Raw genomic sequence first — 24,601 nt, 5'->3', positions numbered from 1 at the left:
AGGTAGTGGTCGTCCCTCTTGCCAAACTTTCCATGTTTCTCTCTGCGGCTATGATGCTGCTTGTTTTAGTCCCAGCTAAGACTGTCAGACTGTCATACTTTCCTGCACAGCTGTTGTGCTGTACTTTTCCCTTGTGTCTTGACCAAAAAGGGCGACCAAAATCGCGCAATTGGATGACGCTTTTCAGTAGACCATGAAGAGCACTAAAGATATTTGCCCCTTTTTCAACATACGTGGGGCTGATGAATATGTTTTGAGACTATTTCGTTTTCACGGCCCGCACAGGGGAAATGACACATATTTATTTATATGTTGGCACTTTATGAGCAGGCGAAACTGGATATTGTTGTTGTTTGCCCTTTTGATCTGGAAGAGTGAAGAATAAATGTCCTTCAGTGACCTTGCCGTCCACTGAGGATGACATACAATTCCGATGAAGCTTGGTGCTCTCAAACAGCTGGACTACAAAAGAGGATTGAAAGCGGACATTCTTAAAGGAATAATTCCTTCATTAGCTGTGTTTGAAATGTTTCAAGTCGTATTTGTCATTTTTAGCATTCGTGACAGCAGACCATGATTATTTTAGGGTTTCTACTTCTATTTCCAAAACTGGCGTAGATGACTTATTAATGAACTTTGTCCTCTATTTGCCTTATGTCAGCAGTTTTTTACTAATACTTGGAAATTCATGTGACACTACAAATCCCACCAAAAAGCACGTACTCATAATTCTGTTTAAACTGGAGAAAAAAAATCAATACCAGTACGCTACAACTGTGCACTCACAAAGTGGTTTCTGCACAAATGTGCAAGTTTGTTCACCCAACAGCGACTGAGTTGGTCATATCTGACTTCTGACAGCTTCTGAATGATGCTTTAGCCGCACTTTAAATTGTATAAGTTGCACAAACTGCGTGGTCAGATGAGGTGATGTGTAAGATGTGGGCAAAAAAAAAGCTAGGAGAAGAACTTGGAGAGGAGGCAGTGAGGGGAAAGTAGGAGGAGTTTTTCGGGGTGGGGGACCGTCATCCCATTGAGGGGAGTAGCTTTGGTGTTTTGATTGAAATCCAGCAGATGTGGGACAGAGGAGAGGGTGTGCGAGCGAGAGAAAGAGAAATATTTCCACCCACATAACAAGGAGACACACTCATAAACCGGCAGGCAGACAGGGTGAGAGTCAGAACTACATAAGCTCTCAGGGCAGCAGCAGTTCAAATCTATGCAAACCTTCATTGAGAGCTGAAAGGGAGGACAAGTCACACACTCCAACACTCACTCGCTAATAAACACTGCGCCATTCAGAGACTTTAGCAAGGACAGGCGTAACTAGAAATATTGGCATTCAAAAGAGAGGAGAGATCCATCAAGGACGCACAGTGAATTCTTTATCCTGACTGGGACGCACACGGGTGCTGAAGGTGTGTGAGAAGCAGGACGGTTCCACCCCAACAAGTGGAGGATCAGAGGGGAAGCAGCAAGCGAGTGGATGGATGCCTTCTGCCGACTCAGTGGTCTGGACCCTCTGTGGGTGAGTCTCAACAATCCTTTTGTGCTTTCTTCCTCTCTCCATCTGCTTGTCATGTTAGGGGGAAAAAAAGAACACTAGCCATGTGAGGCTGATACTTTCTGCCCTCAAATATGTTGTCAATTAGTCTCGCTTCTTGTAGTCCACGTGGGAATTTAACAGGCTGTTTTCCACATTAAGTGTGGCAGGAGAATAGCCCAGCATGTTGCAGCTTGCTGGACTGTAAAGTTCAAAGTTGGAGATGTTGCTTCTATGCATTAGGAGATTTCCATCTTTCATATCTCGGCTCAAAAACAATGTATGTACTTCAGTTGGAATGTTCACGGTCAGAACTTGCCTCTTTTCACTCTGCTTTCATCACGCCCCCTTCTATGTTTCTGGTTCCCATTACAGCACTTTCTGTTTTTGGCCCTGCAAGCATTTCAACGACCATCACATGATGTTAGGAAAATGAAAGTAAAATATGATAGGTATCACATTAAAGTGAAGATGTCAAGTTTTGAGCTCTGTAAGAGTGAAGACTATGTTTTGTATTGTTCTTGTGTTTGCATTTCTCCGCCGTTTGCTACATAGTACCTTCACTTTTTAACTGTAGTAGTAATGAACCTTACACATACCTATGAAACAACGTCATTGCTGGCTTTTTGGTCACAGCCTTGCGGTAGTGATGGGAATTTCTCTAAAGCACACAAAGCCCAGCTGTGTAGAAGAAACAAGCTGGAAACTTACAGTAGAAATGTACTTATACAATATTCATATGCAATAGGTTCAATTCCACTTTTTAATTACAAATTACTTGCTGCAGCTTTAAATCCATATGGTGCAAGGAGGGTTTAGCAGTTTCGTCTTCTCATCAGCGTGTTTGTCATGGAGCAGACACCTTGTGGCATCCAAGCTGATGGTTTGCTGAAACCATTTCAGTCAAGGGTGAGAAAGGGGATAAGACGTGAAATGTACAAGAAAATGTTTGGAGTGCGTCCTCATGAAAGCGTTCTGTTCATCCCTTCGCCATTGACCACAGGAGTCAGAAGAGTCTGTGAAAGTTGCCGCCCACTCACTGGCTATAATAATATAATAGTAATACTGTTTAAATGAACCTAAATGCACTTACAGAGTCCACAGATGCACAGTGAGTGCAAATCCTTTCATTACATAACACTGACCTTTGATATTTTTTGGGGGTCGTTTTTTTTTTCTTGAAAAATTTTGCTGGGAAACTTATATGACTCTGTGGTAAGACAGACAAACATACAGCTGCAATTCAAAGTAAAACAGGTAGCTGCTAGTCAGACCATGATTCACACACTTTTGGCTTCAGAGGCTATGAGCAGTGGCAACTTATGGGAAACAGAGACTAATCGCTATTCATGCTGGAACATTCACTCTTTTGATATTTTTACACACGCTTTGTACAACAAAAATGTAAGCAAGCTCTTTGTTCTCCTATAATTTTAATTATAAAAGAACCTCTGTCCTATTAAACACCTTTGGGATGAAATAGAAGAGAGATTGGGAGCCAGGCCAACATCAGTGACCTTTGACCTCATAAATGTTTTATGACTTCAACGTCTTCCACAAGTCTTACCAAAGGAGTGTGAGTTGTTGAAGGTGCAAAGGGGCACATGTGCTCAGCGTAAAAATTGCCGCAGCTTCAATTTCGTCGACAAGTCTAGTTGATCATGTCTAGTTTTATCAATTTGTAGGGCGTTCCGGCTGACCGAGGGTGTTTTCTATTACACATTACGCATCGGCACACACACCTGACAATTTGGTGGCAATGGGTAGAATAGATGTTAGACCAGCTAAAAGTTAGCATTAAGTGATTAGCTAAAAGTTAGCATTAAGTGACCAGCTAAAAGCTAGCAATAAGTGGTGGCGCATGTGGTCTAACAGAATTTTGGTGGATTTGATCAAAGTACAGGCAGATTTTGTGCGCCACTAATTGTGTGGTGTATGTCATCCTAGCTCATTCATAAATGTGACAACAGCGTCCAGCGAGTCCTTACAAACATACATAGCGTGCGCGTCCGTCATGATACCGCCATGTAGACCGAAGTCTTTCTTGTACTGAATTTAAATAACCTCGCCAGCTGGATTGATAATTGGGATTCACTGGAGTTCTTCACATTATCAATCTGGTACTTCAAGGCGGGACTTGCTGTACAATACTTCGAGCTGATTGGACGATGCGGCATCTTTGCGCATTTGTTCTGACCAATCAAGACAACGGATGAAAATCTCGCCTTCCATCTCGTCTTTGGGGGTAGGGGAGAGCACAAACATCTTTACCAGATAAAATTGCACGAAACGCCTCTTGCTGTTCAAATTCAACAAGGAAACGGTGAGTAATTCTGCGAGAAAATAATTAATTGCAGCATCCATTCGTCTGTTCGGTTTGTTTGTTTTCCACCGCCATCGCCGTTTATTGGTTTTCAATGCCTGATTGGTCCGACCTAAGAAAGGTCGGCTGCAAATGTATCAGCGGGAGCGGTACAAGATGTATTCTCTGGAGTTTGTGAACTCACAAATACCGCGAGAAATCATCTTGCTGGCAAGGTTAGAATTTAAAGGGAATGAGAAGAGCTGCTTCGAATAGCCAGGAATCAAGTTAGCTGTGTTCACCCACACAATGGTGCAAATGCAAATTTCTATCTTTGGGCATCTTCAAAAATAAATAAAGAAAACTCCACCCATGCAGATAGTTAGCTTTGCGCTAGAATTTTGCTGTGTAAGAAAATAGAGCCACATATGTTCTTTCATTTTCACTTCATTTGGAATGACTAAGTGTCTCAATCCACATTTGTTGAACTAGTGCACCTTCAAGGGTTTAATGACAGAGCTGTGCATGGGTGTTTGTTATATAATGACATTGTGGCTTTGAGCCGCTCTCCCAAGTTTAGCATTGCCAATCTGTGCTTCCATACGAGGAACTTTAAAACCACTTCCTTTGGCATCTTGTTAGCAGAGCCAGACACCCTGCAGGCCATTGAGGTGATGAACAATAAAACGCAAGACGACAATAACAAGCCACTTAGTATGTTATTTTGTTGCGAAAGTCTTTGGTTCTGCCAAATGTGCCAATGTTATGTAATCTATAAATAAACAGGCCAATAAATGCTTTCCTGTGTTTTTGTGAGTAAACTTGGTTTTCTGGTATAATCTTTGATCTCTTTGTCTCCTACTTTAAAATGACGGTGACAAGGTCAAACACATTTGAAGGCTGACTCAGCTTTTCAGAGAAAAGAAAGACCTCCTCACACACAGTCCAGCCTGGACTCACTCACAATTTTGTTGATTGTTTGTGGTTTCACTCTGCCCCGCTAGGAATGCTAAAACATAGTCTGCATTCTCTGGATTTAAGCCCTATTCTTCTCACTTTCTAGGATGATTGTTATCTTGCAGTGCATTATTTGTGCTTCATTGATCATTTTCAAACATAATATTATAGGGGGAAAAAAATGCAATGTTTGTTATCTGTCTTGCAGGACTGGAACCGCACATGGTACACAGCCAATCCAGACTTGACCCAGTGTTTTCAGAACACAGTTCTCGTGTGGGTCCCCTGTGTCTATCTGTGGTTCCTAGCCCCCCTCTACTGCCTTCATCTTTACTGCCATGACCATGGACGCATTCAGGTGTCCTCCCTTTGTATCGCTAAGATGGTGAGTCTTGCATTGTGGAAAGGATATACTTGACAATTTAGTTCAATAAAACCTGAACCTGATCTCACTGTCCCATTTAGGTGCTCGGATTTCTATTGGCCTCCTTTGGCTTTGTGGAGTTTTTCTACATCTTACTGGAGAGGAGTGAGGAGATCGAGCAGCACATGATCTTCCTTCTTAGCCCCATCATACGCAGCATGACTGTGGTAAAAAAAAAAAGAAGGCTTTCCTTGAATTCTTTTGTTCCCTTCCTTTTTTTTTTGTTAGTGAGGGAAAATGTACATTAGCAAACATTTTGACAATCAAATCTAAATGCAATTAGAGCCAAATGGTTGATTTCCATTAGCATGTGAAAATGATTTTTTACTCATATTCAAAGTAGGGTTTTATCCAGTTTTAGTGTCAATTTACAGGCTGAAACACAAACATTTGAAAACAGGTTGAATTAATTGCTTCATGTATTAATTTATTTTAACAGCACCAATATCGCTTCTGTCTAAAGTGGTCATATGTGAAAAAGACGGGACATGATAAGTGCAAGGATGGGATGCAATACAACCTAAATAACCATGGCAGGTCACAGCGCTGTTGCATTAATGTTCATAACCATCTTCTAACACAATGTCTGGCACTTCTACTGTGACCAGGGGAGTTTTATTACCTACATACGTGAAAGGCCTCCGGAGGTAATACAAAAGACAGTTTCAAAAATGGCCACTTTGGTGCAGGGGTGTTCAAACTTTTTCTTCTGAGGGCCACATACAGAAAAATAGAAAGATGCAAGGGCCACTTTGAATTTTTATTTTATTTTTTATTGTTTTGCTTCAACTTATTTATTAAATACGGAAGAGGATTTGGGCCTGTGAAGAGAGAAAAAAAAGTTTGGAAGGATTCTCACTTCATTCTCAGAATTCTCACGTTAAAGTCAAAATTCTGACTTTAATCTCAGAATTCTGACTTTAAAGTGAGAATTCTGAAAATGAAGTGATAATTCTAACTTTAATCTCAGAATCTCACTTTTAAGTGAGAATTGTGAGAATTCTGACTTTATTCTTAGAATTCTGACTTTAAATTGAGAAAGTGAGAATTCTGATTTTGAAGTCAGAATTCTGAGATTAAAGTCAGAATTCTGAGATTAAAGTCAGAATTCTGACTTTATTCTCAGAATTTTGACTTTAAAGTGAGAATAATAGTAACATTAATAACGTCAGAATTCTGACTTTCTCACAAGTCAGAATTCTGAGAATAAAGTCAGAATTCTCACAACCCGTGGGCGGATTGGTCAGAACTATTAAAAAAAAAAAGTCACAATACTGCCTAGGGGTCAGAATTCTGAGAATAAAGTGAGAATCCTGCCAAACTTTTTTTTTTCTCTCTTCAGTGGCCCTTATCATCTTCCATAATTAATCACGGTAAAAAGAAAAGAAAAAAAGAAGCAATTACACATTGTTGATATAATGTAGTGCTAATGCTAAAGGTCATAAGGCAAATAGTTCAGGATTATTTTTTTTAGGTTTTGGGGTGATCCCTTTCTGTCACTATAATAGAGCTGCCTCTCCATTGAGCAACAGCTGAATCCCAACTCGATATTCTGAACCACAACAAGATCAATCTGTAGTAAACTGATCACACTTTATTAATGTGATGTTTTCACAAATCGGACCTTGACACTAAGCAGCAAGTGGATGAAACCACATTTGTTTCTGAAACGATCTCCACAGTGTCACAAACAGAAATTCAGTTACTATTTTAGCTGTAAATCTATGTGTGTCTTTGCATAGCTAGATAATTTGCATTGTGGCCATGTCAAAAATAGCTGCCGTGGGCTACCCAAAAAATGTATGGTGGGCCGCAAGTGGCCCCTGGGCCGTAGGTTGGACACAACTGATTTGCTGTGGAGGCCCTACGTGTCTAATATTTTTTTTCCCAAAGTGACATTGCCAAATTCTGACCTGGCACGCATATTACAGTATTTTGTCGAGTCCATGTGAACGTGAATTGTTGGACGGTCTTATCGTCTTGATGTGAAACTTTTTTTCTCTTTAAGTTTTTTCTAGATAATTTTACCATACCATGAAGGCATTTGCATCAATGCATTCCCAACCATCAGCAGTCCTACAGTATGATGATTCCTTAAATCTCTCTGTTTAGCGTAAGTGAGTAAACCCGTCAGACATTCCTGTGGTGTTGCCGAGGGCAACGGGAAATTTCTGGGAATGTGGCTCACACGTTAATGTGCAAACACATGAAAGGATATAGAGTGTATCATTCACTGACAAGACACTGAGGTGAAAAGCAAAATAACTAAGGATAGATTTATAGTGTTGCAGTCAATGTAAATATTGCATTACCCTGCAAACATGTTTATATTTGACCATCAATCATCATGGTGCAGAATATTTCTTGCATCATTTACAGTTTCATGTGGGATTAGTGTACATAAAAGCATAGTTCACTGTGTGTGTGGTTGTTAGGTGTGAAATTTTCATATATGTAGACGTTGCATTCATTCATGACCATGGTCTCATTTTGGGGGGGGGGGGGGCACAAAGCTTTAAAGTATGACAGTCGTGTACCTTGACAAGACTTGGGCTGATGGATGCATCACAATGCAGTCAGATGCACATCCAGGCAGGCACTGCTGCTTTACTTACAAAGCACCCACTCTGTGCAGGCCTTTTTTTGGTTTCTCGCTCCCCAACCCAGACAGCCTTGCCCACCTGTGGTCTTTGCAGACTCCCGAATAAACACAAGCATGCTTTGGGGATAAAGATGCACTAAGACATCTCTTGTGTTGAGGGTTAATTTCAGAGTTGTTCATTTATTTTGGGGTGGTGGGGCGGGGGGTTGTCATATATCACATCAGCAGAGCCAGCAAACATGATAATGTGAGATATGCTCAGGATGGTGATTGTTATAGGGGTGGGTGATGCCACACATTTTGGATTTGATATGATATTGATACTCAGGGATGGAGTGGGATGTAGAGCTGTCAAAATTAATTGATGAATTGACAAGTAATCGATTATCAAATTAATCAACAACTATTTGAATATTTGAGTAATCGTTTGGAGCCATTTATTTTTAAGTCCTCTGATTTCAGCATATCAACAGTTATTGTTCACTGATTTCTGTAGGCCTTTATAAAACTGATTGTCTTCTGTGTTTAATCAAAATAAGACATTTGCAAACATCTATTTTCACTTTGGAAAACAATGACCGAACTGGTAGCATAGAACAACATAACCCCCCCTTATAATGACTATATGCAAATACAAAGTATGAAATAACCACCAATGACTGGTTAAATAAGGGGATTTTTTTTTAACACGCTTTAGTGCAAAATTAAAAATAATCCGATTAGTCGATTAAAATATTCAGTAGTGACAGCACTCCATTTTATTTTACAGCATTTTAATGAACATATTAAATTTTACCTTTATTGGTCTTCAGGTGTTTGAACAACTTGCTGCTCGCACTGTTTCTGCCTAAAACCGTTTTGTCATCCACATGGCATAACTTTATCGAGTGGTGTAGAATAACATGACACCAAGCTACACTTTCTTCACATTGGTGCTTGGTGTGTCAACGATGAGTCGCACGTTTGATGCTATGTCTCACGTTTCCTTGTCACGTGGCACAAACCAGAGCAATATACTGCCATATACGGGGTGCATCAACATACAGGATAGTAGTTGAAGTAATATATCTAGAACAGTTAAAAGTGATCCATACGCCCACAATTCTTATTTGTTAGTTAACATCAATATTTTTTTAGGGAAATTTATCCCAAATGAGTAGTACAGTATGTGGGATTTGGGATATGGGATCCCATGACATACTGTAAAAGTTGAGCCTTCATCATTCCTGTAAACCTCCAGCGTAATTATAAGGTAGAGATTTTACTGTGGGCTCAGTGACGGATTTAGTTCCACCCACTTACTCATACAGTAGATGCAAACAGGCTTGATGGCTTACAGTAATATGGCAAGTCATAAAAGGGACTTTCAATTGCACAGCACAATTTTCGGTCATTTACAGTGAGGTTTGGAGAAATGCAATTTAAAACTCATCATCTGAGGATAGAATGTGCTAGAAACCTGGGATTTTGAATTCTTTTACGAAATATTTAATTCAGTATTTGTCCAAAGTCGAGTCTTTCCAGACTGAGACACTGACAATCTTTGCAGCAACCCTATAAAGTGGCCTGCCATCTCAACCTCCACTATTCCAGCCCATAACAGCAGAGCAGTATTTTTATAAAAATAAAATGTAATTTGTCTTAACGTATTTCTGAGCGCAATGCAAATGTTTCTTTCATGTGGTCTGCTTTATGTGTAGTGTGAAATAAATGTACTGTATATTGCAGAATGTGAGAGGAATTTCACATTGTGAACCATAATCAGTATAATGATCATTTTTAAAAAGTCAAGTTTGTTGATATATCTCATGTATAGATGCATCCTTTTCTTCAAGAACATTAGACTTTATACTGATTTGATTAGCTCAATATTTTTGCGTTATATACAAAATCAGTGATAATGTATTTTTGGGGGGGGGGGGGGGGTCATGCGTAATGCATGAAAAAAAAAGAAAATAAATTGCCGTCAATTACACACAGATTTTTGCTATTAATGGGCTGGGCCAGTCGACTAGAGAGTAAATCTAAAAGATGTTTAAATAGATATACTGTATGGCTCCATCCCCCCATCAAATCCTGATCAATTATCTTTTTTCGCTGATTGGCCGAAAAAATCCCTTATTGTTGTTGTATTTGAATGTGGTATAGAACTGCCACCTACAATAGGCCTGCTGAGACATTCAGAATATTTTGTACCTTGATACACTGTGATATCATGCACAATTTATTCATTTAATACTGAGTCTCACAAAATGAGTATTATTGTAAGCCCAGAAGTTTGGTTTTAAATCGTATTAATATTACTCCGACATACTTTACTGTATGTTGTGGCCTGCAATTGTTTACACAATGTGAGCCTCTTTCAGTCAAATATTCTTGTGTTCAAGGCATGTTAAAACATTTGACTGAATCCCGTCTCGTAAGAGATATTATAGGATGGTGTAATTTGTCAGAGAAAGGCAAAACATGTTGTCCGCCCAGTGCCTGCTAAGATACATTCACAAACACATAAACAACAAGTTCAAATGGGAAGCCAGCGATGTTGTTTACATCAGTGAGGGCACACAGAAATCTCCCCATATCAAGTTGTTGATGGGAAAATCCTATTACCACTAGCCTTAAATAGGCAGTACTGTGGATCATCCCAGGTTAACCAATGTGGTGCTCTTTTGGAAACCTAAATGTACTTTTTCCCCACTTGGTGAGCTGGCCCAGTAGTGTGACGTCTCATTTGGCCAACCACTTGGATAGTGGCTAAACACCCCACGCATGACTCCACTGAGGACAACTGCGTCCCAACACTGACACTTATTTTGTAGAAAACAACATGAGAGGTTTTATCTCTGCCTAAAGTTTTTTTTTTTTTTTTTTTTTTTTTTTAAGGCTAAGCCAGGCAAGCGAAAATCCTGACAACTAAATTGCCAGAACCAGTGCTGATCAAACCAAGCTGAACTTTTCAGCTCTGTTGGTAGTAAAATTGGCGATAAAAATATTTAAAAGAGCGCTTTGTTTTCTTCCACCGAATCAGTGAAGCGTACTGCCTTACTCTCTGGCCTCATGAAAGCATCATATTATAAAATACTGCAGCATAGTAAAATGAAATGTGTGTTAATGTTTGCTTTAACTGGTAGAAATCATAACAGAATTCCAAGCCTCAGTATGAGTTTGGCACTATTTTTGCTAGCTTTGGCAAGAAGTTTCCCCTATAAATGTATAAATCATTTCCGTCTCTCTGTTTCTGTTCAGATTCTGGCTCTATGTATCATCCAGTTGGAAAGAATACGAGGTTGTCGCTCTTCTGTATTCCTCTTCCTCTTCTGGGTCTTGGCTGTTGTTTGTTCCCTGGTGCCTCTCAGAGCAAAAATCCAGCTGGCCATAGATGAGGTATGTTGTTATTGTTATGTATTGATTGCAATACTCCATTATTATGATTGTTTTATATATCAGGTTTGTCCCCATTGAACCTGTAGGTTCAAATAGCATGCAGTCATATCTAACCAAATGTGCTGCTGCCCATAGTCTAGACACACATTTCCAAGAGCGCAGCTTGAGCTATATGCTATGTCAGCAAAGTGTTATTTCATCCTCCATTTTAAACCAGGGTAACTGAACATTAACCATGTGTTGGGGGATGACACTGCCAATTCTGGTCAAGCCTGCGTGCGTTTAAATTTTTCTTTTCTTCCTGTGCCTGCTGTGAAACACTGCAACCATTGTTGAATGGGGCTAAGTTTATATTTTGGTTGGGGCGTTTCGTTTCATTTCTAAAAAGAAAGAAAAAACACACAAACAAACACGCATCCATATTTTGGGTTTTATCGCCCTCAGTGTGACATTCCCACACTGCTTGGGGGTTGTAATGATGGGTCTGGGATAAATGCTGGTGAGCCATGGCAGTGCAGGGTCAGACCAGAAGAACGTCAGTGCTGCCGCTATTGGCTCATTCACTGTGAATGCACTGCCAGATGTTAATCTATAATACACACTTCAAATTTTCACACTTTGGGCAGACATTTTGATTTCAATGTTATAAAACACACACGGACACCATTTTTCTCTTTCGTGTCATTTCTCTACAGCATAATATTCAATTCTTTCTTAATTCCAGCCCGTCTTATTTTCATCTGATAGACACAGTTACACATGAATGAGATTTGAATAGCTTTTTATTCGATTTATTTTCTCCATTTATTGTTTATACTTATTGAACGTTTATCCATCTCATTTCCAATGGCATCCTTATAACTGCCAACGATAATTATAAATAACATGATTCATTATAATTTGCGGCACATTGGCCTAGAGGTGAGCAGGTCTGCCAGGCCTTCCTGCGAGAAGTCTGAATGTGCACCACTCACATGCACTGGTTTTCTCAATCCAAAAACATGCATCTTAGTTTTATAGAGGACTCTATGTTGTTCACAGGTGTTAATATGGGTGTGAACGGTTGTTTGCCTATATGTTCCCTTTACCCTGCCAATTTCGTTAGACTTTGGGTATAGGTGAGGTACAGCCTGGCCATGTAAGGAAAATAATTCACTCACACATTTACACCGATGGTGTACCAGAAGAAAACCTTGGGGAAATCACGATGATGTAACATGTAACAAATCTACAGTATACTGTAAAATGTACTTATTGCCATAGACACTTTGCTGTCACATATTTTCCTGACACATATGTGAAGAAAGTGACATTGTTGAAGGCTGAAGACAGGGTTCATGTTTGTGGACCCTTGGCCATTCTTACTTGACCTACATTTTTTTCTCATCCACACTTCTGACCAACTTAACCTTGTTTTTCTATATGTAAAAAGATCCATTTGGTCACATTATAACCCCTTTCTGGGCACGGCTCCATAGTGCTCAGAGAAAATTGTTTATGTTTACCGTCGTTCTGGATTGCATACATACCCATACTGTTGCACAACAAACTCGTTGTGGCTGTGGCGCTGACCCAAGAGTGAAAACGTGCCAAACTAAACAGCTTGTGTATATCTGTATGACAAGAATAACATTTACAAAGGGTTCTGCATACAGACACATATAAGTAGTTTATATCACAGCTGATCCTTTAATTGAAAGTCACAAAACTAGTGTTACTAAAGTTACTAAAACCACAATTTCCCGATTTACACTTGTGTGTCCGGGTGACTGAGAGGCACATTTAAATGTTACAACATTTATATGACAATATTTTGTGTATATTTAGCGCAACTATGCTCTAAAACTTGACTATTGCATCTGTGTTGTGGGTGTACAGTCTAAACCATATCATGTGTGCACGTATGGGGGAAAAGGAAATAAACGGGAAAGTCCATTGAGTGCTGTGACTCTGGTGAAAGTGCACTCAAAACCATAATGAAGATAGATGAAGTCAATGGAATTTTGTGTGATTTGTTGAGGAAATTTGGTGGAGATGAAGCCATCAAAACAACATGTTGATGCTACTGAAAACTGTTGGTTATATAATGTTAGTTTTGCTTTGACATTTCCATCCACAAAACCATTAATTGTCTTTGTGGTTTTAAAGAAAATAAGTCTGACTTACAAAACGGGCCTGTAATAGATTACACCAAATCAACTCACTGACTCATGTGTTGCCATCGTGGTCTCTTAAGGTTGCTGTTTACTTACTCCACAGGGCATTGACTCAGATATTGTGAGATACTTGGCTTTTTTCTCCTACTTCACCATTCAACTGGTCCAGCTCTTCTTGTGCTGCTTTGCCGACCTGCCTCCAGAGGGGAAACACGTCTTTGAGAAGGTAGGGAGAGGAAAATGTATCCCACTTTTGTTAACACACTCCAGTGTTATCCTACCTGAGCATCTTGTGGTCCAAAACTTTTGTTTGCAGGACACTGTGCCTTTTGGAGGCAATGATGTGATTCACCTCTTCACCTTCTTACCTCACTGCTTTAGCTTCCTGTGAGAAGAGTGTGAACACGCATGTGTGGTTTTTACTTGTCCTCCTGCATACCGTTAACATGACACACGTATTTCAATGTCCAGTGGAACCTGAAACAACAATTCCTAACATCTGGCATTTTTTACATTTCAACGCAACGGCCCTTACACGATAAAAAATAACGGCGTATTGTATTGAGTTTACCTGTGACTGGCAAATAAAGCGCTCAGAAAATCATGCATTAAAGTTAGTTGTATGGTTGGATGTTCCAACCATAATATGGTGGAAAACACCATTCCATGTTTTTCCCATGGACCCTGAACGTGTAAAAGCTGTGAAATAGTGGAGGCTAACCAACACCACGGTGCTTTGTAGTGAGCACTTCCTAAGTGGTAAGAATTATGAGTGTGATAAAATGTATTATTTTGTTTTCTACATATTTTAGGCGTTAACCAGCTTGCATCATTAGCTATATAAAGGGAGTGAAGCCCCCTCCTCTCTTGTCGGCCGCGCGTTTTCTTAGCAACACGAGGGCAAACATATATCCTAAATAAAAATAGGCAAAACATCACTCCAATCATCCATCGCTGACATTTTTGACACAAATGAATAGGATATTCAAAGTGTGTAGACTAGCTGGCCAGGCTAACTCAATCCAAGACCAAACCAACACCGCAGCTCCATGCTAGCTAACGTGCCATATGCTAGTCTTTTGACATGTTTTAGCTAGCACGTCGCACGCTTTAATTTTCTAAGGAACAGTTTCTACATTACTATCATAATGTACAATATTCAGATGACCTATTAACTAAATTGTATACCTACTCAGTTTTGATTCTTTCATTTTAATGTATAAATGTAGATGTGCCTATAAATGTAAGGATATTCATCTAACATTCGACCAACTACGTCCAATTTCTGTTCTTATCACAGTTTTGCCATTGCAGGCAGATTGTTTTAGTAGTCAAACAGCATTACATCACATTTTGAAATCAAAATAATCCTCACAAATCAAATTACAACGTCCAATGCTTTTCAATAAGCGGAGAGCTTTTTTTCACCAAGTGACGTTATTGTGACGTAAGCTCGGAATTGTCCATTAGCAATCACTGAACACGGCTCTACAACGGCGTACTATCACCCAACGGGAAAAAAATATGACAACACGAGATTTAAATTCATCATTACAAGATTGAAATTCGTCATGACGAAATTTTAAGTCGTCGTCGCGATGACAATCGACAAGAGAATCCTAAAGTAGGACATTAATGGCAGCTTTAAAGTCAATTTACCGTTTACCGAAACAAGTGTGCAATTTATGTGTGTACCCTGGCGTCACAACCAAACTCAACGTGACTGGTTGACAAATTACGTAAATGCTGCCACAGACGTCCTGCTTCAGGACTCTCTTGTCAACTGTCTTTTCTCATTTCATTCTCGCTAATTGACCGTAATACGTCGTCATACAGCTCCTTTTTTCACAAGCTAATTATTTGTATTTGTTACAATATCAACTACATCTTTATTATGGTAGTTTCCAGTAGTGTAGAACTGCATAACGTCATATTGAGAGCTGTTCCTGATATTTTGCCTACCAAACCACCTCTTCAGGTCACTGAAAGTGAGGCCCTCATCAATCAAACAGTGTTGTGATGTAATATTTCCCTGGTGATAAACCATAAAAACAGCTGGAAAAGTCCCTAGCAGATTTCTGGCCGCTGGTGCGGTGTAGAAGCCACAGACTGGCGTCGTGGACACACCCATTGGTTGTTCCTTGGTGTGTCCTCCTCTTCTTCCTCCACTTCCTTCTCCTCCTCTGGTTAGACTTACTCACAGTGAGAGAGGAAGTGAAGGATGAAACGTTGGAGTGTTGGTATAAAGAGAGCAAATAGCCTGGTGAGTGGGTGGCAGGATGCAGAGAAACATATGGTTGAGGAGGCAAACTTTTTGTGTGCACGCGTGTGTCTGTGTGCATATGTATAGGACAGTTTGCGATGACACATTTCCTCTCCGTCTGCTGCTTTTGACCTCAAACATCATTTATACCTTGTGCTAACACTGGGCTCTAGTTACAGGATGCTGACTCGTGGGAGCTCATAGCCTCGACTCTAAAACACCATTTATTTGCATTTCATAAATACACTCTTTGCTATTATACTCAGTAAAAGCGCAGAGGCTTAGCATTTAAGGTTAAAAAAAGAATCACTCTGTTTTCTTATTTCTGTTGCAGAATCCTTGCCCTGTGAAAGACGCCTCTTTTTTGTCCAAGATTCTCTTCTGGTGGTTTACCGGGTAAGGTCCTCAAAACCTCCCTTTTTGAGCCCACAAATGACTCAGCCCAGCAACATTTGTACTTGTTTACAAGTGTGTGTGTGTGATCTGTTGATAATTATGTGTGAATCATTACCACGCTTACTCCTCAGACTTGTTGTGAAGGGATATCGCACTCCTCTGGCAGCAGAAGATCTATGGACGCTGAGAGAGGAAGACACGTCACATAAGATTATTTCTGTGCTGCAAGAGGATTGGACAGTGGAATGTGCCAAAATTCAAAAGTGAGATAAACTTATGCAATTAAGATATATAAAAATACAAAAACATTCAGATTGCACAAAGACACTTTAAATCACATGTAAAAACGTTTCTCTGGTTTGTAACACTTTTTATTCAAGTTGCATCATGCCAGTCATTATTTCATAATAACGCTGACGACATAACCTGATTTTCCTGGCATCAAAAGGTAGAGCAAGCACCACAGATTACATTAGTAAAATGTTAGCAGTGCACAAGTGCACATGCTGTGCTCATTAATAATCTCTTCTGATTGTGCATGCACCTACATGTGGCTCTTTAGTTCCTCTTCTGTGGCTCCCTGTGGATGTTGTAGAAAATATTATTTGTTTTTATATATTTAGTTTTTAAATTAAATATTTTTTTAATTGAATGAATGAATAATTAAAAATTTAAAAAAATGTCAGCGTCCAAATTTAAAAATGGCCAGAAAAAGATAGATGAAAGATTTGATGAAAAACTTTTTAACATGACCTAAAAATGTCCAAAAAGTAACCATAAATTGTCCCAAAACACAAAAGAAATCCCCCAAATTACCATAAAATGTCCACAAAATTGCCCCCGAAAAGGCAGAAAAAGGCCAGAAAGAAAATGTTCAAAAAGCAACCATAAAATATCCCAAAACAAAAGAAGAAATCCTGGAAATTAACATAAAATGTCCACAAAATTGCCCAAAATGTCAGAAAACTGATAGCAAAAAAGGTAGAACAAAATGTCAAAAAAATTGCCATAAAATGTCCAAAAAGGGAAGAAGAGATGCAGAAAATGAGCATAAGATGTCCATAAAATTGGCAAAAATTTCTAAAATTTGACAGAAGTAAAAAAAAATGTATGAAAAAATGAACTCTGAAAATTTACTCCAAGAAATATAAAAAAATGTAAGAGACGAAAGGTAGAAGAAAATGAATCTCTACGCATTGGATGCTGCATATTTTTGTGTTATGGTGCAGCTCTATTTACCTCTTACGACCTCAGTACATTAGTCTAACCCTAACACACTGTTTTCTTCATCACAATAATTCAATATTTTGCGACTCCAGACACATTTTTGGTTATTTATTTGGCCTAAAATGGCTCTTTTGACAGGAAAGGTTGCTGACCCCTGAGTTAGACAGTACTCACCAACCTGCTCATGTGGCCTGTAATATCATCCGTTCCACTGCTTTCAAAATGTCACCATAAAGAACATTTCCCCAATAAATTCAATCAATTCATATTTTTCACTATAGCCAGCTCTCATCTTGACCCAACTTGATTTAATGGTCCAGACAAAGTGTGACTGTGCTAAGATTACAAATGCATTCCTACTGTACAATGCATAAAGATGGAGCCAATGTGTTGCATAGTAAATAATAATAATGGGCCCCAGCATGTGTGTGACTATGTTTCTCACCCCCATGTCAGGCAGGAAAAGGCCTTGACATCAGGTGTGGCATTGGGGAGCAGGATGCCCGACCAAGCCCAGCTCCTCAGGAAGCTTCACAAAGAGCAGAGCTCTGGCTTCTTTCTGTTCAGAACTCTGGCACGCAAGTTTGGTCCATACTTCCTTACTGGTACCATGTGTATCATATTCCATGATATCTTCATGTTCGCCATTCCTCAGGTGTTGAGGTAAGACGAAGCACAGCAATTTGTCTTATATGAGAATTTTAGGTTACACTATATGGACCAAAGTACAATATTGCGACACCTCACATTACACACACAGTGTCCAAATACTTTTGTCCATTCTCTAAGTGTAAGGTTAATGCTGTTTGATATTGGGGGCTCCAAGATCACAAAGAGCTGTTTTGAAGATTTTGTGAACACACGTCTGACACAAATTGGGCATTTTTGGTTAAAAAAAAATAAATAAATAAAATGAGGTTTGAGGTATAGTGCAGTTTTATAAGTCATTATATTTAGAAATAGAAACTGTTGAGTTTGTGTTGTTCCTGCGCCCCACAAACCAAGTGACACTGAGTTGAATGTACTGCATAAAGCAGCTGCCAAAAGCTCCAAACTTGGACTCAACCTACCTGGATGGAATTCAGTTGAAAACAAAAAATTGATGATTTAAAAAATACGGCCAACAAAAATATCACATTGAAATTTAAATTCAGACATGTGCCGTATTTATCCCAGATACTAATGCCATTGTCGTTTTGTAGGCAGTTGTGTCAAAGACAACCAAACAAAACTCTGTAATCTGGCAACAATGACAGCAAGTCAAGGCCCCCTCTCACCGTACTGCTCCAGTGGTGAGACTGGAATGTTGTTTTTCAGGCACAAACACTGATTTATTTGAAGTGTTAATTAGAGTCATGGATTTGTAAACAAGAAGTAGACGAAACCGCAGCCCTTTGCCTCAGTAAGGCACACAGCGTAGGTCTGTGAATGGCACAGACACAGACAGACCACAATAAGACACTTGCTGGCATGGTGTGAGTGCAGGCTGGCTACGGGCTGAGCAATGTTGCGCAAACAAAGCCGCTTTGTTTTAATTGAAGTGAATTTGTGTTGCAATCACTAGACACACGAAAGTCTGAATTTGAATGCTGTTGACAGGGAAATTGTATCTGATTCTTCTTGATTTGTGTAAGCGGTGCATGCAAATGTGCAAACTCTGCTCTCCGCTCTGTCTTCAGCCTTCTCCTGGGCTTCATGAGAGATGAAGATGCGCCATTGTGGAAGGGTTACTTCTACGCCACTCTCATGTTCCTGCTCTCTTGCCTCCAGTCCCTCTTCAACCATCAGTACATGTACACTTGCTTCACAGTGGGGATGAGGGTTAAGACTGCTGTTATGGGCCTTGTTTACAGGAAGGTGAGCATTGTGTATCCTGACCCAAAACTTCATTATTCCACCATATTCTGACAGACGTCAAAAAATAAAATGTCATGTTAAGATGAAGACTTGGTCAAGACGTCTAGCCTAACCCTCATTGATTCATTCATTTTTCCAAGACACTTCTCCATATAGTGTAGGATTCGCATCTTTATATCAGCATATATCATTTCTACAGTGCACTCAACAAGAGAATGTCTCTTTTGTTGTCATTCCAGTCTTTGGTGATAAATAGCTCTGCCAGAAGAACCTGCACTGTTGGAGAGATTGTAAATCTGGTTTCAGCAGATACTCAGAAGCTCATGGACTTTGTGGTTTACTTCAACGCTGTCTGGCTGGCCCCTATAGAAATTGCCCTCTGTCTTTTCTTCCTGTGGCAAGTATGTGAATGTAGAATGTTCTCATTTGATTTGTCTGACTGAAACTTCTTGTACTACTACTACTACTATAACGACAGTTTGCCTTCCTTTTGGTAGCACCTTGGACCATCAGCTTTGGCAGGAATTTCCACAGTCATCCTCATTTTCCCACTGAATGGACTGATAGCAAAGAAGAGAAGCAAGCTGCAGGTATAACAATAATAATATTATTAATAATAATAATAATAACACAGGAATCCTTACGATTTCTTTCAGCGCAGCTCTCGTGTTGCCAATCTGGACCAAACAGGGTCCAGATTGTCACATCTGGTTTAGATAGTAGCCGAGGAGCCATGTGGGTTTGGGGCTTGGATGGTACACTTTGTCTTGTCTTTTGCTCCACCCTTCATAGTGCGATACAACAATGACTGGATAGAGCTTCGCAATTCTCGGAGACGTCAAGCGGTTTTATGAATTTGAAGTCTAATTTAATCAAACCCAGTACTGCATTGTGACCGCATTTCTGGCCCTTAATTGCAAAACTGTCATGAATTGTTACTATATTCAAAAGTTATATTATATTCAGGAGAAGAAAACAAATGTTATGCTGTATTGAGAGAAGAGGTCCATGCTCACAAACATTCTCTGCTATTTGTTGTGCATAAATAAAAGTTAAGACATGTTTTTCTGGTTAACAGGAAATTCAAATGAAGTTCATGGATGGCCGCATCAGACTAATGAACGAGATCTTGAATGGAATAAAGATTCTGAAGTTCTATGCCTGGGAGAAGGCCTTCCTGGAGCAAGTGTTGGGCTATCGAGAAAAAGAGCTGAAGGCCCTGAAGAAATCCCAGATCCTTTATTCCATCTCGATTGCATCTTTTAATTCTTCTTCTTTCATGGTAAGATTTGAACACTTCACTCAAAATACTTTACTTTTTTATTAACAAAGCACCATAAAAGTACAAAACTAATATCAATGCTGCATCATTGGCATGTGGATGAGGAGACAGTGTTGAAGCGCTTTGAATACCTTGAAGGGGGAAAAGCCTCGTATAAGTGAAAGCTATTTATATTTAGATATAATGGGTTATCGTCAACTTCCTCTTACATTCCGAAAATATGTGTTTTATGTTCGTTGAAGGCTTTAAATTGTGTGAATGCGAGTGTGGGCGCATTTCTGCATTTCTATAATCGTATGTGTTGCCATCCTCCAGATTGCTTTCGCAATGTTTGGAGTCTACATAATGCTTGATGACAAAAACATCCTGGACGCGCAGAAGGTTTTTGTTTCAATGGCGCTTATCAACATTCTGAAGACCCCACTTAGCCAGCTTCCATTTGCAATAAGCACAACCATGCAGGTAAGCATACACTCAAAATTGCCATCATATTGTTTGTTCTTACACTCCCAAATAATGCATAAGCCTTCATAAATAAATAAATATAATGGCCAGTGAGCTACTAATTTAACACTATGCTATCAGATACGCTGCTAGACATCAGTCTAATTGCATTTCTAAAATCTCTTGTCTATGTGTGACGACTTGCTCCCACTTGGTTCCATAAAACAACAACATAACTTATCATATAAATATTTTGCTGATGAGACACAATTATACGTATCTGTGTCTGTTGAACACCTCGCCTCACTTGAGGATCTCATCCAGATTATTAGCTACACTGAACAGCAGAGAATTTTCTCCAATTTAAATGTTTCAAAATGTCATTGGTAGGCCTGAATTCTCTCAGGCATCTCTGTACAACCCAGTGAGCACATCAGAAACCTATGGCGTGATTTTTGAAAATAATATTTCCTCTTTTTCTATTTTATCATTTAAAGAACATTTCAAAAGTTAAATCATTTTTATCTGTATCAGACTCTGTAAAATGGATTCATTCTGAAATCTTTAGTCATTTAGATTACTGTAATGCCCCCCCCCCCCAAATTAACAAATCAAACATTTGACAAACTTAAATTTATTACAAATGCTGCAAACTAGACTTCTAACAAAAACAAACATGTACCAGCACATCACTCCAGTTTACAAGTCTCTCCATTGGCTTGTGGTTAAATACAGAATCGATTTTAATATATTACTTGTTGTTGTTTTTTAACTCTCATAATGGTGCTGCATTGCCTTATTTTCGTACATGCCAACTAACTATACACCAGACAGACATCTTAAATCCTCATGTGAACCTCTCCTTAGTATACCACGTAAACATTCAGAGATGCTTTTAGTTATTATGGTCCAATACTTTGGAAGACGGCCATGGCTCAGGGTGTAGAGACGGTCGTTCAGTAACCAGAAGGTCGGCTGTTCAATCCCCGCTCTCCACAGGTCATGTGCCGTTGAGTCCTTGAGCAAGACCTTTCACACACATTACCTCCAGTGCTACTCACGTTGGTGTATGGGAGGTGCAAATGTTTGCCAGCCCCGCTTCGGTCAGCCTACCCCAGGGCAGCTGTGGCTACTTAAGTACCTTACTGCCACCACAGTGTGCATGAATAATGTAAAATCTATTCCTCTGTAAAGTGTGTCTAAAAAAGCGCTATAAAAATAGAATGCATGACTTTTGGAGCTCCGCTCATCTCCAACAATGTCTTCCTTTTAATGTAATCTTAAAACAGCACACCCACATACTGGGAGCCATGTGTAATATTTGGACTCGCATGTAGCTGAATGAGGTAACCAATATATTTGAAGAGCTCTAAGTACGATATGGCGCAAAAACACTCTGGCAGACTACTTGAATGAAATCATTTCTGACAGCGCCATTCAAAACCTTGCTACAGCTCTATTAGAGCACACTGGATTTCGCAAGACATAATGTTGTGGCCGGCCGGTGTATAGTCAGAGGATGAACTACTTTCTCTGTTCCAGGCTTTGGTTTCACTAAACCGTCTGGGAAAATATCTGTGCTCGGAGGAGCTCAAAGAGGACAATGTCTTGAAGGCTCCATTGAGTTCTGGTAAGAACCCCACCTATGTTTAAATGATTACACTGGAGGAAGAAGCTGCTATTTCCCCATATAAAGACTGTCATAATAAATGTAGGCATACCGCAAGATTGAGTTGTTTGTGTTTGTGGAGCACAATATTTTGACATAAATGATGTGCACTGTCACTTCCTGGGCCTCCAGGGTGACAGACAGACAAAGTAATGACAGGATGCTCCCATTTAGTGGTCGAACATAAATCAGCGCAAGAATTCAGATGTTAGATTTACGGGGAGAGAAATTAGGCAAACATGCTCTACTTTTCTGTCTCACATCTGTCAACACTTGCTCAAACAGTCTGTAATTCGTACCATGAAGTAAATCTACTTGTAATTGCAGCCTGACAGCCCTCTGATGAATCTCTTGAAGGGGCATTTCTTTTAAAGTGTTATCTCTATATGCATCATTTTATGGCTCATTTTCTTTTCTCCTGCTTAGATGGGGAGGATGTGCTGATTGAAAATGGAACTTTTAGCTGGGCTGCGGAGGGCCCTGCATGTCTTAAAAAGTAAGACCTATCAAGAGTACCGGTAGTTAAAGGGGAAGTCAACCCTACACATTTCTTGACAATAAATATGTTATATGTGACCTCACTCATCACATTTGTGGAATATGAGTTATGCAGCTAAATCCAGCCGTTTTGCCACTTGCTGTCGACTTAAGATGACATCACAGTTGCTCAGGTCTCAGGTAACCAAACACAGCTCAGCTTCAGAGAACAGGTGAGCTGTGATTGGTCGTTGCCTGAGCAACTGTGATGCCAACTTAGGTCGACAGCAAGTGGCAAAATAGCCGCCCCCTTTGAGATGGATAAAACGGCTGGATTTTGCTGCTTAACTCATATTCCACTAACACAATATTAACCAAAATACCATATTTAGACTAGTTGGGCTGCATAGAACATATTGTCAAGAATTTTGGGGGGGTTGACTTTCCCTTTAAAAAGTGAATCAGGAGTGACAAACAGAACTTTTCTTGTTTCTGTTCACAGAATCTCCATCCATGTGCCGCGGGGTTCCCTTGTGGCTGTGGTCGGACATGTGGGCAGTGGAAAGTCGTCGTTACTGTCTGCCATGCTTGGCGAAACGGAGAAGAGAAGCGGCCGCGTCACTGTGAAGGTACGACAGAGTCTTCTCCACATTCAAGCCCTCGTTATGTTCGTATCTGTAAATACATTAACACTTTGAGCCTTCTCTTTAATATGCCTATTTGCAGGGTTCTACAGCGTATGTGCCTCAGCAGGCCTGGATACAAAACGCCACAGTGCAAGACAATATCATTTTCGGCCGTGAAAAGCTGAAGACGTGGTACCACCGTGTGTTGGAGGCCTGCGCCCTGCTGCCTGACCTGAACATCCTACCCGCTGGCGATGCAACAGAAATCGGAGAGAAGGTAAAGATGTTTTATTAAATTCTTAAATTCTATGAACTTTGCCTCACAGTCTTCCCTTACAGGGCCTAAACCTCTCCGGTGGACAGAAGCAGAGAGTGAGCTTGGCCAGAGCTGTCTATCGGAAGGCAGATGTGTACCTGCTGGATGACCCACTGTCTGCTGTTGACGCACACGTTGGTCAGCACATCTTCGACAAAGTTATCGGACCCAAGGGAGTGCTTAGAGACAAGGTAGAATGCCACCGATTTCTCATAGAGAAATTGCGTTTTCACAACACCTCAACCACTAACAAGATTGCGGCCTGCATTGTTGTTGTAACAAAACAAAAACCGCCACTTTGGCGGAATTTCTTGTCTTCAGACAGCCACAATGTAGTGTTGGATTGTGCATTCATCCAATTTCTCTCATTTGTGCGGCCCTGCAGACCCGTATCCTGGTGACCCATGGGATGAGCTTCCTGCCGCAAGCTGACCTCATCTTTGTACTTGTAAACGGAGAAATCACAGAGAGCGGCTCTTACCAGGAACTCCTCAGCCGCCGTGGCGCCTTTGCGGATTTCATACATACCTTTGCCAGCACCGACCGGAAGGAAAGCGCCATACAAAGAGGTGAGTGAGGAGGAGTCTATCCATGTCCTGACATTTTAAATGGTTTTTGCTATATTAGGGTGACCAAATGTCTTCTTTTGCCTGGTCATGTCCACTTTTCAACCCTG

General features: G+C 40.1%; 1 protein-coding gene across 1 annotated transcript in view; it reads left to right on the top strand.

Moving 5' to 3' along the window:
- Window positions 1-1,091: 1,091 nt before the first annotated feature.
- Window positions 1,092-24,601, top strand: part of abcc6a (ATP-binding cassette, sub-family C (CFTR/MRP), member 6a) — a 30,958-nt gene continuing 7,448 nt past the window's right edge. Inside the window, exons 1-19 of the mRNA XM_086082341.1 lie at window positions 1,092-1,528; window positions 5,011-5,187; window positions 5,268-5,393; window positions 11,075-11,212; window positions 13,472-13,594; window positions 15,966-16,027; window positions 16,159-16,290; window positions 17,711-17,917; window positions 18,934-19,111; window positions 19,351-19,512; window positions 19,609-19,701; window positions 20,190-20,393; window positions 20,709-20,855; window positions 22,380-22,467; window positions 22,933-23,002; window positions 23,486-23,612; window positions 23,710-23,886; window positions 23,949-24,116; window positions 24,311-24,494. Of these exons, the coding sequence (XP_085938467.1) occupies window positions 1,487-1,528; window positions 5,011-5,187; window positions 5,268-5,393; window positions 11,075-11,212; window positions 13,472-13,594; window positions 15,966-16,027; window positions 16,159-16,290; window positions 17,711-17,917; window positions 18,934-19,111; window positions 19,351-19,512; window positions 19,609-19,701; window positions 20,190-20,393; window positions 20,709-20,855; window positions 22,380-22,467; window positions 22,933-23,002; window positions 23,486-23,612; window positions 23,710-23,886; window positions 23,949-24,116; window positions 24,311-24,494 (2,605 nt within the window). The 5' untranslated portion in view covers window positions 1,092-1,486. The remainder of the gene's footprint in view (window positions 1,529-5,010; window positions 5,188-5,267; window positions 5,394-11,074; window positions 11,213-13,471; window positions 13,595-15,965; window positions 16,028-16,158; window positions 16,291-17,710; window positions 17,918-18,933; window positions 19,112-19,350; window positions 19,513-19,608; window positions 19,702-20,189; window positions 20,394-20,708; window positions 20,856-22,379; window positions 22,468-22,932; window positions 23,003-23,485; window positions 23,613-23,709; window positions 23,887-23,948; window positions 24,117-24,310; window positions 24,495-24,601) is intronic.

This window comes from Leptonotus elevatus, chromosome 8, assembly GCF_054856555.1.
Source record: "Leptonotus elevatus isolate MCC_2025b chromosome 8, RoL_Lele_1.0, whole genome shotgun sequence".
Taxonomy (NCBI): domain Eukaryota; kingdom Metazoa; phylum Chordata; class Actinopteri; order Syngnathiformes; family Syngnathidae; genus Leptonotus; species Leptonotus elevatus.
This window is presented reverse-complemented; position numbering and strand designations above follow the sequence as displayed.